Consider the following 16,335-nt stretch of genomic DNA (forward strand, 5'->3'; position numbering starts at 1 on the left):
TCCTTCAACCTCAAGGTAACAGCTGTAGACACTACGCTAAACTCTGCTCCCTAAAAGCCAGCAGCTGTAAGATGATGTACTCCTTTTTCTTATTGGATGGTATACATTTGTTTGGATCAAAATTCTGACATTTTATTAAAATGTGACCCAAAAATGGCCTTTTTCTTTGTAAGATGTGTTTAATTGGCTCACTTCTCATGGCAGTGTTTTGTAGTTGATTTGTTCTAGTATAATAGCGACATTATAATAACAGTACAAGCAACACTAGGAGAGCATTGGGGGGGCAGCAGCTACAGAGGTGGTGAGAGCTAAGCACCAGGTTCGAATCCCAACTCCTCTTCAGCAAGATACCCCGAAATGATGTGAGAAAAATTACCCAGCTGCATAAATGGATAAATAACTAAGAATCTTGGGAAACACCACCACATTGTAACGTACCCTGTGCTGAAACTTAAATAGCGGTTAATGATGACATTTTGCCAGCAGAGTGATCACTGAAGTTTACTTAACACAGCAGAGGAAGATTCCCCCTGCTGGTGTCAGCTGTCGCTGTGCAGCGCTGCTGCGAGTCTTTGGTTCTTGCTATCTGCTGTGTCAGTACCCAGTGCTGGGAACAACCGTTGGTTATCTGCGCCCCGATTCTGTCAGGGTCACCTGGGGCTGAGTGTTGTGGGCCACTCCCTGGCCCAACTGTCGGGTCGTGCTCTATCCCAGGCGCCCTGGCTCGCTTCTACAGGCTGTCTACATTCCATCCTCTATTGTTCTCTTCCACTTTCCATCATGGGTGTGGAGTCTTTCTTGCTGAAGTCGCCATGACCGTCGGAAATATCTCTTTTCATTGCATCGACAGCAAACCAAAGAACGGGTGAAACTGTTGATCCAGCTGGCAGACGGCTTCTGCGACAAGGGCCATGCCCATGCCGTAGAGATAAAGAAATGGGTTACTGCTGTGGACAAGCGCTACCGCGACTTCTCGATCCGCATGGACAAGTATCGCACCTCTCTGGAGAAGGCACTGGGAATATCTTCAGACTCCAAATCGGTACAAGGAATTGTTCTGTTTGTTCGTTCGTGTGCGTTTGTTGTGAGGTGTGTGTATTAGGTGTCCAGGATTGCCGTTTGGTTCTCTTCCTGCTTTTAATTCCGGTTCCCGCTTGGTAGAGCAAAGACCTGCAGCTGGACATCATCCCAGCTAGCGCTCCAGGGTCGGAGGTCAAGTTGCGGGATGCAGCTCATGAGCTCAATGAGGAGAAGCGCAAATCAGCCCGTCGGAAGGAGTGAGTGTCACTAATGGCGCCACCGTTTCCCTCAACGGGATGGATGAACTGCAAATATCAGTAAAGTAGGACCATTTATATAGGTTAAATAGGTAGCTATTACTAAGTAAACAGTAGTTAAAAGTAACTATCTTATTTATATGTAATATCCTTGCCTATTTTAGTATTGGTCTCATTAGTAGAATTATTTGAAGAAGAAAAAAAAGATTTATTTAGCTCACACTTTCCTCAACTCATAATGTTAGATTCATATAATAAGGTACTTCGTCAGTTACCCATTTGCACAATTGGCTCATTTTTGCTGTATTAATTCAGGGTAAGTGCCCTACTCAGGGATGCTACAGCAGGAGGTCGGGCCTTGATTTCAAGGTAGCAGCTCCAAGCGCAACATTCCGTACTGCCCCGCATTAGTTTAAATTCTTCCCATTCTTATTTTTTTAATTACTTCCTATATATTTAAGAAGAAAAAAAGTTTCGTGAAATACTAAAAGTAAGAGAATTTTTCTTTGGATGTTCTGTGCATTAATTTTCATGGCCTTTGGTTGTCATTTGAACCGATGTGAATTGCGTGGTAAGTGTCTGCATCACTCTGCTAGAAGAGTTCTTTATCTGGCACCCTGCAGTTTGAATCTCTTCCTCCTCAGTGTTCCTCTGGATGACAAAGTCCCAGTTGTAGCCAGCAGTAGACTGCATGTTACCATTTAACTGGCCATCATCCTCAATTGACCTGTAATGCCTTATTGGAAGGCGACGGAAAGCTGTGTTACCCTTGCCTGCTTACCAAACTGGCACGATGATGCTGTCCAAGTTCCACTTCTGCTGCAAAGTAGAGTCATTGGAACGAGGAGGTGTCAGGCTTCGATTCCCGTATCTGACGAAACATTTTTCTTTGCAGCTTCATCATGGCTGAATTGATTCAGACGGAGAAGGCATATGTCCGAGACCTCCGCGAATGTATGGACGTGAGTAGTGCACCAATGGACTCATCCATTTTCTAGACCCCTTCTCTGTAAGACAGATGCAGTTACAAAACTTTTATATGACTACATTCTGAAAGTCGCCTCCTAATTTATAGGAAGAACCTGTGCTTTCATGGAACGTACTGCGGTAATACATTGTAACATAAATGGCACTCTTTATTAATTATGAATTGGCTAACATTAAAATAAATAGCAAAATAAAATAACACTGAAGTGACTGTTCACTGACAGAATATATTTCAGTGTAACGTGGTTTCTTGCTTTAATATGTTTCTTTTAAGATCTTTCTCAAAAAATGTTCATGTATTTAACATTTGCCTTCCACTCATCTGTAAAATTTAGAATCGCCTAGATGTTAACGGTGAACGCTTCTAACGCGTGGCCTACACAGCTGCTGCTTTTATCGCAGCCATTTTAACCGAAATAAAGTTCCTGGCTGTCAGTTACCTTATTCCACTTGTGTTCTTTACATTTGCTGGAATACGAGGTTCTGCTCGTTACGGGTGCTGAGGTTGCAGGAACACGGCGCTGTGATGTTTGCGTGTCGGTCACCTGTGATTGTGAATGTGAAGGAAGATGAGTCCGTCGCTAGCGGTCATCTCAGGGCACGGTGTCAGTCTTGCATTTCCCACTCTATGCATCATGGTTGTGGTGCTCTCAGACATATTTGTGGGAGATGACCAGCGGCGTGGAAGAGATCCCACCCGGCATCGTCAACAAGGAGCACATCATCTTTGGCAACATGCAGGACCTCTACGAGTTCCACCACAAGTGAGTCACTGGGCCCTCTTTTTCAGTCTCTCTCTTTGTTCTCTCACACACACACACATTGTCTGAACCGCTTGTTCTCATCCTGTCCTAAACAGAGGTTTTTTTTTTTTTTTTTTTTTTTTTTTTTTTTTTTTTCTTTCCTCCCCCCCCCCTCTCTTTCTTTCTCCTTTTGGTACTCAAAGCATCTTCCTGAAAGAGCTGGAGAAGTACGAGCAGCTCCCCGAAGATGTGGGCCACTGCTTCGTGACCTGGGTGAGTCTGTACCGTCTTAACAAGTGAATGTTTAACGTGGGAAGCTGCATCACATGTCAAGGTACTGCTAACATCTGCAAGTGTGAGACAGGATATTCAGTCGCTCCCTCCTTGAGCAGTCAAGCATGTTCAAGCCTTTTTTTTTTTTTTTTTTTTTTTTAGTTTCCGCTTTACATTTACTGTACAATATTATAGTTCCATAAAATCATGGTATATACCACAGTGTTATCCTGCTGAATAATGTAGCACACTCAACAAGGCAGGCACATCACAGAAGGCTGGGTTATAATAATTACAAATTTTACTATCAAATTTATATCAAGTTTCACAGACGTAGCACTGTATTATAGAAATAGAAGTAATATGACACACCCAATACTTGTACCACTTAAATGTTGCAAATCCAAGTGACTTGATCACAGTTAGTCATTTGGCTGAAACTTTTATTTAAAAAAAAAAAAAAAAAAAATGGGTATTGCCGTGGTTTGAGCCCTTGCCTTGAAGTGAAAGGCCCAGGCTTTGAATTCTTGCTTCTGCTGTAGTATCTGTGTTCACAGTGCTTACCCTGAACTGGTACAGTGATAAAACTTGGTAAATAACCCCAATGAACTTTAAGTTCCTAGAGAAAAGCATCAGCTAATTAATGTTCGTAATTATTATTGTTACCGTCTTCATTTAATAAGGATAATGAAAGCATCTTAAATTGCAGTTTCACATTTTATTTAGTTATATTGCTATAAACAGAGTATTATTCGTATAGAATCTTTTTACTAAAGCATTTCAGGTTTCTGTATTCAAACTGCAGAAAAGTAAATCTTATGGTAAATTAAACCAAATAACACACACAGACATTGACTGAACCTGCTTGTCCCAAGCGGGGTCACGGCATGCCGGAGCCTAACCCGACAACACGGGGCGTAAGTCCGGGGGGTGGGGGGACACACCCAGGCCAGGACGCCAGTCCGTCGCAAGGCACCCCAAGCCGGATTCAAAGCCCAGACCCACCAGAGAGCAGGCATAGGCCAAACCCACTGCAACACTGCGCCTCCCTTAAACCAAATAAGAGTAAACTAACTATTGTAATGTGATGTTGTAATATTGATATGAATATTTGCGATTGATTTTCTATTTTTGTTGTTTTGCAGGCAGATAAGTTCCAGATGTACGTGAATTATTGCAAAAACAAGCCGGACTCCACACAGTTAATTTTGGAACACGCGGGGTCGTATTTTGACGTGAGTGAACCACCTCCTTTTTCCACACTGAACAAGCGGAGAAGCCAGAGGAAAATAACCTCCTGGCTTCACAAAATTCTTCAGTGCATTTGCAAAATACCTGGCATATGGACTGCAAATAAATGAGATATAGACTTTATGACTCTCAGTTGAACAGAAGAACAACAAACTTAACGTAGGTTACTAACGCATGCATTTTAGCTGCATGTTTCAGAAGGAAACATATCTGCACATCTGCAGAGGGGTGTTCTGTTGTTTTGATTAATCTTACATTTATTCATTTAGCAGACGCTTTTGTCCAAAGCGACGTACATCTCAGCAAAAGTACAATTTATGCATTACATTAAGAGAAAAGACATAGCTGCAGACATGTGACTCAAGTAAACCTAGTTTGTTACCTACCACTTGCTGCACCAAGGTTTGTCGTTCAAGTAGGTGCATAAAACACAGGATGGACAAATCCTGATACCCTACTTTTTTTTTTCTTTTAAATAATAATTTTAAATAAATGGTTTCCCCGAAAAACACATGCAGAGCTTATGTTTGCATTACTACGGAACTGAATGGGTGACAAGTGTAAGGTGCTGTGCTTTTCAGCGTTTAATAGTTAAACTTTTCCATGCCTGAGGATGCTCTTCATGTTAACACTGCGATTTCTGCTGTGAGCACGGCCACAGAGTTGACTCTCCTCATCAACTTTTCAACATGAGTGTCTGTCTGCTCTCAGTGATAAGCCTTCTGTACACTATGTGTTGTGTTTTTATGTTGTAATATGTTTATGAACTTGGACAACTGTTATCTGGTAGTAGCCCAGGAGAAAGAGGAGGAGAGTTCAGTTTGTGGAACATTTCTGAATGACTAGTTTTTCTTCTGTGTCACTCAGTCCTTATTCATTACCCTCACTTTCTACTTTCTTGGACGCTCCAGGAGATCCAGCAGAGGCACAGACTGGCCAACTCCATCTCCTCGTACCTGATCAAGCCGGTACAGAGGATCACAAAGTACCAGCTGCTTCTGAAGGTGCGCTGAATGCAGCTCTGGACGGTCCCCATGCCTTTCTCTTCTTCACTGGAGTACTTCAAGTTGGACTGTGTATTTCCACTATTTAGTAGCTCACAAAAAAATAGAATAAGAAATATTAAAGAAAAGAATGTGTTTTTTTTTTTTTTTTTTTTTTTTTTTTTTTTTTTTTTTTTTTAAATGACATTTTATGGGGAATGATAAATGCTGCCGGGTGTGTTGTCATTTTGGACTGCAGGAGCTTTTGACGTGCTGTGAGGAGGGAAAAGGAGAAATCAAGGATGGGTTGGAAGTTATGCTCAGCGTACCTAAGCGAGCTAATGATGCCATGCATCTCAGCATGCTGGAAGGCAAGTGACACATACACACACTTCCACCCATGCAGTCATGCATACTGGTGCTAATACTAAAACAGAAGCCTAAAAGAATAAGTATGCAACTACACAACAGCGCAGATGCCCTCATATTTCTGATTAAACGCAAATCCGAATGCTGTCATATACAAGTACACACAAAATATATGCAGATGCTCACAAGTGTAAAATATACACATGCTTCTCTAAGCTTTGAAGTTAATTTGTTGTTGATCCTTGGAGGGAGAATAAATTTTCACTTCGACCTTTCTCTGCAGGATTTGACGAGAACATTGAGTCCCAGGGTGAGCTCATCCTCCAGGAGTCCTTCCAGGTGTGGGACCCCAAGACCCTTATCCGCAAGGGCCGTGAACGGCACCTCTTCCTCTTTGAGATGTCCCTGGTCTTCAGTAAGGAGGTCAAGGACTCCAGTGGAAGGAGCAAGTACATCTACAAGAGCAAACTCTTCGTAAGCAGACTTGCTCCCACTAGTGTAGCTTTTAAGTCAGATTTAATCTGTTAGCAACTTCTCATCTTCTGTTCTTTGTGTGTTCAACGCATTTTCTCTGCTGTAGACTTCCGAACTTGGGGTAACCGAGCACGTGGAAGGAGATCCATGTAAATTTGCACTGTGGGTGGGGAGGACCCCGACTTCTGACAATAAGATTGTTCTGAAGGTAACATCAAATGTAAAGTTAATGTTTCTTTTTAGCAGACTATTATGTTTTGATATCAGAACGCAATGTGGTTACTGCATCGTAGAGAGAATCCGTAGAGAATCGGTGTACTGATAAATGCAGATGCTTACAGATTTGAGTAAATACAATACAAGGGTGAAAGGTTAGAAATATTTAGCAGGGATGGTCATGTAGCACTAAAGTTCAAAAAGAGCGACCAGATTTTCCGGGATTACAATGCAGAGCAACTTTTCCATTCTTTTTTGTTGAGGGCTTTTCAATATGAAATTCTCGGGCTGCACATATTGTGTAGTCTCATTGGTAAGAAACTATTCTGTCTTTGAAATACGAATGACTTGAGTCAAATGCAGTTTGTTTGATTGACATCATCATTAACCCGCGTCCTCTGATTTGCGCACTTGTTCTCTCAGCTAAGGCCGTGTGGAAAATGTCTCCTTTTATTCACGGTGTCGCTGCCTATCACATGAGAGCGAAGAGACACTCCTTGCTTTGCACAGCTTGAATAGCACTGTGACACTCATGTCTTAATCAGACTTATGTAACGGACAGCTTTTGATAACTCCGCTGGATTCTCGTAAATGCCGGACGAGTGACTAACATGCAAATCAGGGCAATCGTAAATTTCTAAAATGTATTTGCGGAGCCATCCTGGCTGTAGTAATCGCCGTGCGGTGCCTATCTGTCCAGGCACATATTGCAATGTCTGTAGTGTCAAAAATAGTGAAGCGATATGCAAGCATATTAATTTTTGGATAAAGCGATAGATAGAGCAGACAAGGAGGCGAGGTGGCTCTGTCATCGATGAGATCAGAAGGAGAGGGTTGGGCAAGAAGGTCCGTCACGTTGCTTCTGGTTCCTCTCAGTGTTCGAGCCTGGAGAATAAGCACGACTGGATCAAACACATCAGGGAGGTGATCCAGGAGCGCACCATCCACCTGAAAGGCGCTCTCAAGGAGCCAATCCACATCCCGAAAACGACGACAACCAAGCACAGGGCCAGGAGGTACGCCTTCTTGGGTTAAGTTGAAATGAAGACCAACTGTAACCCTACTGAGAGAACACATCAATAACTGTCTCAGCCAAATTGACCTGGCGCCTCTCCCAAAGTCCCAAAGGTTAAAAACGGCTTGCCTGTTCAGTAACTTCATATAGAAGTACTCTTCTTTCCGATTGTAATCTGTGACACTTTTGTTTCCACGGGAAAACATTTGTCGCTTGTGGTTTTGGACCGTGTTGTTTGTTAATTTTTGAAAGATAAAAGTGTTTGTTTGTCCTTTGCATCATGACAAATCTTTCTCTGCCTCTCCAGGGAAGGAGAGGACCTCGATAGCCAAGGAGACGCTAGCAGTCAACCGGACACGATTTCCATTGCTTCCCGTACCTCCCAGAACACCCTGGACAGCGATAAGGTGCGTGTTCATCTACTCCACTGTTAAAACCAGCTTTGCATCAGGGGACCAGATGAGTAGAGTGATGGCTGTCCTCCTAGGCACAAAAGGTTACTGTAATTAGTGCATACATTGCAACGGGTGTTTTCTTAGGATTTGCTCAGTACAGTAATAATAAACATGTGACTCACATGTTCAACATAGTGTGGTTATTTACTTAGCTTAACCTGCTTTTGGTTCTGTTAGCTTGAGTGAGTAGTACCAACATGTTTACATGAGAAAAAGAATATATTGTGATCACTCTTGCTGGTTTGTAAGCAGAATGTCCAATATCTTAGGGACCTTCCATTTTGGTGTTTTTTTTTTTTTTATTCCTTATTAATAATGCCAGTAAACATTATTGTGACGTTGACATCGGGCTTGAACGTTTTTCTTGTGTGGAGCCCTGAAAATAAAAGGCCGAAGCAGGACGTTTGCACTTTCTCGAAAACGCGTGATGCTCTGAGGACATTTGTTTCGGAGAGGGCTACGTGTTTGAAAGTGGAGCTAAAGCAGTCCATGACTGCTCCTTTAAGTGTCACCAAATGGCACTCTCCACTCGTGGCGCTTCCTTGGTACTTATAAAAACCGCCTGGCAGCAGCAAAGTGCAAATGTGTCAGGATCCTCCTCTTTGCCCCCCCCCCCCACCTCCTCTCGCTACACCAGCTCTGTTCGCAGCGCTCCGTTTTCATTCCTTGTTGATCGTTCAGGTAGCAGTTATCTCCTAATTCCGTCCCACTCGCCGACTGGACTGTAAGTGCTGGCTGTTGGCCGGGTGAGTTAGCGCCCAGGGTTTGGTGCCGAGGGCGTTCGATACGCGCAGGGGTCCGGGTGCAGCTTGAAGAGGGAAGCATGAAAAGCTATCAGGATGGAGAATAAAAAACTTGGTTCGGTAGCTCAGCTGCTCAGCTCCCTGGCGCTGCCTCATTATCAGTGGGTATGTACAGTTCTCGTATCTCGCAGCCCTTCGGAGTTATGACTTGGGTTTTTGTGTGTGGTGTAATATTTTACTTGGTGCTAGTTTAACCAAAATGCATAGGTGGGTCATTTCTGACCCTAGTATGTTTTCTTTAGTCGAAATACTTTAGTGTTTTACTTAAATTCTGCACGATAAAAAGGACTTTGTGGAAAAGTATTTTCTAATGTGCATTAGTTTATTTCCCTTTAAAGCCTTTCATCTGTGTGCTGGTATAAAAAATTGGAGCCCTTTACTGGGTGCATCGTGGTCAAAAACATACTTGCACCTTGAAGGTTGTGTAAAGTCCTGTGACATTTTGAAAAGTTTGCTGCACAGTGACATTATAACTGACTTTTTCAACCGAATGAATGAGTGGCAGAGTAAATTGTGCGTGTCAGGAATGGACGTGTTTTGTGGATGGTGTGTATTCACTTAGACTTGATCGTATGTGCATCACAGCAATATCTCGTTTTTCTTCAAATTTAATGTGCTGAGCAGACATCAGTTTGGGAAATTTGGGTGTGCATTTTTCCATCTTCCTCGAAGAGTTGATACCGGGGACTGAATTGCAAATATTTGTTCAGTTTTCAGTATGTCAGCGTCGGTTACCTGTATAAATATTGCACAGTGTTTATTCTAGTCTGAAAACTTTGTCTTAACTATTAAGAGGATAAAGACGTCCATGTTTTCAGTGCGTGCCGTGACAGTGCCTTGTAGCGTTGTCTCCCATCAAATGTGATTCTTTGACGTTACATTTACATGTATTCATTTAGCAGACGCTTTTGTCCAAAGCGACGTACATCTCAGCAGAAGTACAATTTATGCATTACATTGAGAGAAGGAGACATAGCTGCAGACATGAAAGTCTCAAGCAAACCTAGTTTGAGCATATTTAGCAGACAAAACACTGTAGTGTAGCTGTCACAGTTAAAGTCCTATTAAGTAACAGATAGCTGGGTGACTCACATGATGATTCAGATACATGGGGACCTTGGATTACTGTACCTGCCCCAGATTTACCCAGTGTCATCACTGTTGAGTATCTGTGATTACCATCACCCAAATATTCAAATTAAAAGGTGTAATATTTTAAGAATTGCTTTTTGTCTCGCTTTAGTACGTAGAAACATCCATGGATTTCTTCTTTAATTAGAGAAAACGGAATAACATTTTTAACCTTTAAACATACCTGAAATATGTTAAATCTGTTGGTATAACATTCCCATGGATACCAGGGTATGGTTTTGTGGGAAAAACACAGCATGCATTAAACTACCATACGCTAGCACCTGTGGGAGGATACGGGTTTGGATCTGTAAACTTGAGTTGCGCTGAAGGGAGTAAGGCTGTCCCGAACTGCTGTTTGCGCTCTCTTGTATTCTGTGTAAAGCACTATTACTGCCTTTTCTTAACAAACCGTAATAGGATGAGTAAACACTGGGGGTTGGACCTTGCCTCCTAAAAACTGGTAAAGGAACTGGACGCTTTATTCTGTACTCAGTTTTGCTCCGCTATGCATTTGCTTTCCTTTGCTTTGAGGAGTTTCGATGCAAGATGACATAATGACAGCATGCTTTCCTCCTCTCCCTCAGCTGTCGGGTGGCTGTGAGCTGACGGTGGTCATCCACGACTTCCTGGCCAGCAACGGCAACAGCGGAGAGCTGACGGTGCGGCGTGGCCAGACGGTGGAGGTGCTCGAACGACCCCATGACCGACCGGACTGGTGCCTGGTGCGCACGACAGACCGCTCGCCTGCCCAGGAGGGCCTGGTGCCCTGCAGCGCCCTGTGCATTGCCCACTCACGCAGCAGCATGGAGATGGAGGGCATCTTCAATCACAGAGGTTGGACCTCCATCCCCCCTCCTCGCTGTTGAGCCTAGACCCTTGACCTGAACCAAGTATTTTTCAATCGCGATCATAATGCTGTATTTTGGGGATGTCGGTGTTGACAGTTTAAGGTTGGGAACAACTGGTTGCGTTTTGGTTAGATCTACCGCCTTTGGATCCAAAGGCTGCAGATTCGATCCCCACCTCCGGCTGTAGTACCCTTGAGCAAGGTATTTACTCTAATTGCCCCAGTAAAATCACCCAGTTGCATAAATGGGTAAATAGTTGTAAGCTTGTAATAACTGTAACCTTAATATCTTAAGTCACTTTGGAGAGAAGCATCAGCTAAATGAATAAATGAAAGCTATAATGAAGATGTGTAATTCTTAGTGTAAGGTGTCTCAGCACGGGAAGGATGGCATTAATACATTTTTTGCCTTTGAATCCGTTATACATCTTCATGTGCTTTGGAGGTCACAACCAGCTTTGTCACTCTGGACTGTGGCTAAAAGGCATCGCCTGTCGATCGTGTGCTTATTTAAATCAGAATTCATTCTGTCTGCCAGACTTTGCCAGCAGTTGTGGTTCACTGCAGAAATTTGTGGGTTTACACTTGCCTGAGTCACCTTGGGGCTCCAGACAGGGTCCTTATCACCGAGTTCCTCATCAATGCATCTAGACAGTGTTTGGTAAGGCATCTGAGTAGAATGTCTGTGGCACCGTTGAACTGCGTGACTGAGAGAAGAGTAGAATTCAGACAAAAAAGGAGCAGAATGAGCCAAGGCCCTGCCACAGAATCACAGACAACCACTTCATGAATTTGACTACAAAAATGACATGCAGAAATTGCCTTTGACCGCTATAAATTAAAATCAAATCATCACTTCAAGTCAACATACAAGTTATGACAGCAATATTTGTTTTTTGTTAAATATTGAGTAAACACTTTTTTTAGTACAACTTCTTCTCTTGCAGTTTTTTAAATTAAAACACTAAATCCCATAGCAAGAAGGTCAACCAGAAAGTGGTTCCTGGAACCCCAAATTAGAGTCTCCTGAGTAACAGTTTTTTAGTCCGCTTGTGTGAGGGCGATGGAGCTGTGGCAGTCCAGCTGGGTCTTATGATTTGGCTGGCAGTGTGAAAGGGCCTTTGTGGCGCGTCGCGAGGAACGTCGGCCGTCGCCCTCATCCCAGGTTCCATCGGGTACCGCAGACACAAAAGGAAATGAATGCGCTGTGCATAGCCTGGCATGTAGCCGGATAAATATCACCTCTTTGGTGTCCTGCGTTGGTCACTTCCCACTTCTGCATCCTTAAGAGTTGTTTTTGTAGCTGTGCAGGCTGGATAAATATCCTCACGCGTTGACATGCTCCCCACCTTTCTTAATAGGATTAAAACAGATGAATCTCCAGTTGGCGGGATGCCTGCGTGAATCGGAGAGACTTAAAAGGCTTATATGTGCCGATGACTTTATACGGAATCGTGCCTGGTGCTGCTTGAGGATGCTCTCATTTTATCTCGCTTCGCCAACCAAACAAGTGCAGCTCTATTGTTTATTCCATGGAACTGCTGCATGCAGACAAGCCCTTAATCCTTTTGTGTTGTAGTGTCGCCAGCGCTGGAAAGCAGGCTTCACTTATCTTGTGAGTCACATCCAGACCTGCTGAAACAAAGGCATAAGACCCCCATGGTTTGCTTTTTGGCTCCAGGAAAATGGGTTGCGACTTAATGTGAAAATGTCAATCACTTCCCACTAATATACATGTAGTCAGTGAGCAGGACAGGAGGTGGCTTTTTCAAGTTGAGAGCAACAGGTGGGCACGGCTGGTAACATAGTGGTTAGAACTACTGCCTTTGGAGCCAAGGGTTGCAGGTTCAATCCCCACCTCCAGCTCTAGTGCAGTTGAGCAAGGTACTTACCCTAAATTGCTCGAGTAAAATTACCCAGCTGTGTAAATGGGTAAATAATTGTAAGCTTGTTAATAACTAACCTTGACATTGTAAGTTGTTTTGCTTCAAACAGTCAGCTAAATGAGTAAATGTATGAATGTACTTAGTGCCATGACCTCGCAATCAAAAGCACCTGGATTTGGATCCGTACTCTTGCTCTGCTACCTATAATCAAGATACTTGACTAGAGTTGATGCAGAAAAAATTTCCCTGCTGCACATGTATATGTTGCTTATACTGTACACACATATTTACACATACAGTCACACTAATGCACAGCGTTTTTCTTTCACTAAGTGAACATCTGAATGTTCTTTATGCTTTTGGGACATTTTATTAGCTGTCACTAATATAAATTTCTTGAGAAATATGAATAATCCTTTAGTTTCCCCTAACACTTGACTTGCTCACATAAGCCCTTGAAACATTATAGTAAAGCCTATTAGTAATGTACCTGCATCATAAGTGATTTAGTTAATTTTTTGAGAGTCCACTATGCACAGGCCCAGGAGTGACACTTTTTTTTGTTTAGTGGGCCGATGTCAAATCGTTCCACACATGACACACTGCTAATGGCATCCTGATCAACTTGCAGCTTTGGTTTTCCATACACACTCTGCTGTAATGGTGTGCCTGGTGTCCGTCTGGTTTTTACTAATTCGTGCTGATCAGAGTTCAGGAGCCAGAAGCAGTTTGTCTGAAGAATATATGATGCCCGTAATCGAGTTAGAAAAAACGTGGACGAGGTAGATTGGTAGCATAACGGTTAGAGGTTACAGGTTTGGTTCCCACTTCCAGCCGTTGCACCCTTGAACAAAGTAGTTCCCCTAAATTTTTCCAGTAAAATTGCCAGGTGGTGTAAATGGCTAAATAGGTGTGTGACTGTCTACTACGTCTGTTTGAACACATGGAAAAAAAACTGCTTTCCAACAGGAGTTCTCAGAGTATTTTGGGTGCATGAAATATACTAGAGAAAGTGCACCCACCCATTGATAAACTGGAAACAGTCAGTTGTGCTTAACGTGGCCCATCTTGACGAAAGGCCGCTGCGGTCAAAACGCTCTACTTCCTGGCTCGCTCGCGGAGCATGTGCGAGCACGGTTTGTTCCGGTGTACTGAGAGCTCCCTGCCCTCTGGTGACCCTTTGCCCCTGTGCTGTACTGAAGCAAAGCATTCTGGGATCATATAGGGTTTTAGAGGTATGCTCCACAATTATAAACATGCAAGCTCTGAAATATTCCTTAGATTTTTTTTTTTTTTTTTCTCCCTTGTAATTTTGAAATATTTGAGTCGCAGGTGGTGAAAAGTAAGGGGGTTAGCCGGCAGAGACGTCCGCAGTGTGTACGCCCACCGAAATAGGTTGTGCTCTGTACGCCCACTGAACAGCTGATTAACTGGGCTGCCGCCGTGATGTTACATCCCAATCCGTCGGCGTAGCTGTCGCGGAAGTCGCTCGTCACTTTGCGCATTTCCCATCGGGAATGGTGGGCTTTTGGGAATTCTCAGCTATCCCTCGCCTGTTACTGCATTTAAAGAAATGTTCCCAGTTCCCTGTTGTTTTACCTGCTGCACTGACGTCGTTGCACTGGAGAATAATCTGTTAATAATGTGTTAATAGTCTGTTGTTAATCTCCTTGTGTTGGATTTCTGCAGTAACTGAAGTTTCTTCCTGTTCGTAGTGTATTCGGGTCTGTTTTGAATGGAAAAAGGCTGATCGCTAAAACCACTGCTGCTATGGCAACATAGAGTTTGTAAAATTGTATTGAAGCATTTAACAAGATCTAATAGGGCTTTACTTTTTCCTTGCAACAATAGAAATAAGGTCAAGGTTTAAAGGCAGCCTCTTCGGACTCTCTGCAGATGCCCTGTCCGTCTCCAGCAATGACGTGAGCACCCTCCCGACGGGCCACAGTCTGGGATCTCAGAGCCTGCCTGGCACCAAGCGGCCCGGCAACACGCTGAGGAAGTGGCTCACCAGCCCCGTGCGGCGCCTGAGCAGCGGCAAGGCCGACGGTCAAGTCAAGAAGCTGGCGCACAAACACAAGAAGGGCCGAGAAGTGCGCAAGAGTGCCGACGCCGCATCTCTCAAGGACCTGGAGGACAGCGCAGCCACACCCCAGGACGAAAACATGGATGAGGTCTGGCACTGTGCCCGTCTGTCCGTCTCTCTAAAATCGCAACTGTTAAAAATGTATGTACACCGCACTATACGTACAGCAGTGTTATTCTGATTCTGACACGCGTGTGCTTTTCTCAAAGCGTGTGAGAAATGAAGGGCTTAGCAGCGGCACGCTGTCCAAGTCGTCCTCTTCAGGGATGCAGAGTTGTGGGGAGGAGGAGGGTGAGGAGGGGGCCGACGCCGTGCCCTTGCCTCCCCCGATGGCTATCCAGCAGCACAGCCTGCTGCAGCCTGAGTCCCAGGATGACAAGGTGGGTTGGCGATCCCAGTCCACACTTCCTGCCACGAGCAGTTTTGATCACGCTTCGTTGATCGTACATCTGAGGGAGTGGAGTTGGAGGAATTTCGAACGCAACCGTGCCTTTATATATTGAAGTACGCGGCGAACCGGAGCCTAACCCGGCAACACAGGGCGCAAGGCTGGATGGGGAGCGGACACACCCAGGACGGGACGCCGGTCCATCGCAAGGCGCTCCAAGCAGGACTCGAACCTCAGACCCAGAATCCTGCAATTACATCTGTATTAGTTTCCCCATGCCAATTTCGTTACAGTGCACTTTTATTTATTCCACTACCCCTTCAATTTTCTGTATGTAAAATGAGTTAAATTTGAGTATTTTTCTATCACTGTTCTTTATTCATACTCGGCAGTAAATGCATCCTCCTCCAAAGCAGGAAGTACAATGCAGTTCACTTGCAATAAGTTTGTCAGCTGATTTGTTTTATTCTTGACTGCAGTCTTGTCATAATGTTAATTTATGTTCTTTCTTTTTTCCTGCCCTCAGTTCCCATTTTTTCCCATAAATCTTCACATATCCATATAGCTTCCCAAACAGTTTTACCAAATAGCTAATTTCCATTCATTCTCCCTCCTTTTCCCATTCCGTTTCTTGTTTATTCACCTGCCCTTTACATAAATTCCACTATCAATAAAATGAAGTCCGTCTCTAGTTATTATGAAGTGAAGCATCTGACTGAACATCATGTGACCACCCCCAGACATCTTTTCTACCCTTAGATGACATTATAATTTGATTACTGACAAAACCCCCACCCTTTGCAGTTCATGAGTATTTCGTGACACACACACAAGGTGTGCGAGTTGTGTGATATGCCTCATTTTTTGTAAACCTAGTTCCGACCCCCCAACCCCCACCCTCCCCCTCCTATACTACCATCACCCATGCTAGCTTGTAATTGGCAGCTAATGCGTGGCGAGATGCCAAAGACCACACCTAGTGGCCCTTTTTGGGACATTTGGGATGTCTCAAGGGCACAGCAATGGTGAGCTTTTTCACATGTTTCTGATGGACTGTTAATAAGTGCAGCCCAAACTCGGTGTTAAAGTGTTAGCGTTGACACTTGAAGAGTGGCAGTGACAAGGACATTTGAAGGCATCTCACTATT

The 16,335-nt window shown here is 43.8% G+C and overlaps 1 protein-coding gene across 3 annotated transcripts in view; it reads left to right on the forward strand.

Annotated features, from left to right (window-relative positions):
• The window catches only part of triob (trio Rho guanine nucleotide exchange factor b), a 113,126-nt gene that overhangs the window by 83,743 nt on the left and 13,048 nt on the right, over positions 1 to 16,335 (forward strand). For all 3 annotated transcript variants that reach the window (XM_029259822.1, XM_029259823.1, XM_029259824.1), the window contains exons 22-36: positions 851 to 1,042; positions 1,162 to 1,277; positions 2,173 to 2,239; positions 2,919 to 3,028; positions 3,211 to 3,280; positions 4,426 to 4,515; positions 5,443 to 5,535; positions 5,774 to 5,885; positions 6,167 to 6,357; positions 6,464 to 6,565; positions 7,450 to 7,589; positions 7,896 to 7,995; positions 10,565 to 10,814; positions 14,610 to 14,887; positions 15,009 to 15,179. In XM_029259822.1, the coding sequence (XP_029115655.1) occupies positions 851 to 1,042; positions 1,162 to 1,277; positions 2,173 to 2,239; positions 2,919 to 3,028; positions 3,211 to 3,280; positions 4,426 to 4,515; positions 5,443 to 5,535; positions 5,774 to 5,885; positions 6,167 to 6,357; positions 6,464 to 6,565; positions 7,450 to 7,589; positions 7,896 to 7,995; positions 10,565 to 10,814; positions 14,610 to 14,887; positions 15,009 to 15,179 (2,082 nt within the window). The remainder of the gene's footprint in view (positions 1 to 850; positions 1,043 to 1,161; positions 1,278 to 2,172; positions 2,240 to 2,918; positions 3,029 to 3,210; positions 3,281 to 4,425; positions 4,516 to 5,442; positions 5,536 to 5,773; positions 5,886 to 6,166; positions 6,358 to 6,463; positions 6,566 to 7,449; positions 7,590 to 7,895; positions 7,996 to 10,564; positions 10,815 to 14,609; positions 14,888 to 15,008; positions 15,180 to 16,335) is intronic.

This window comes from Scleropages formosus, chromosome 18 (assembly GCF_900964775.1).
Source record: "Scleropages formosus chromosome 18, fSclFor1.1, whole genome shotgun sequence".
In the NCBI taxonomy this organism is placed as follows: Eukaryota; Metazoa; Chordata; class Actinopteri; order Osteoglossiformes; family Osteoglossidae; genus Scleropages; species Scleropages formosus.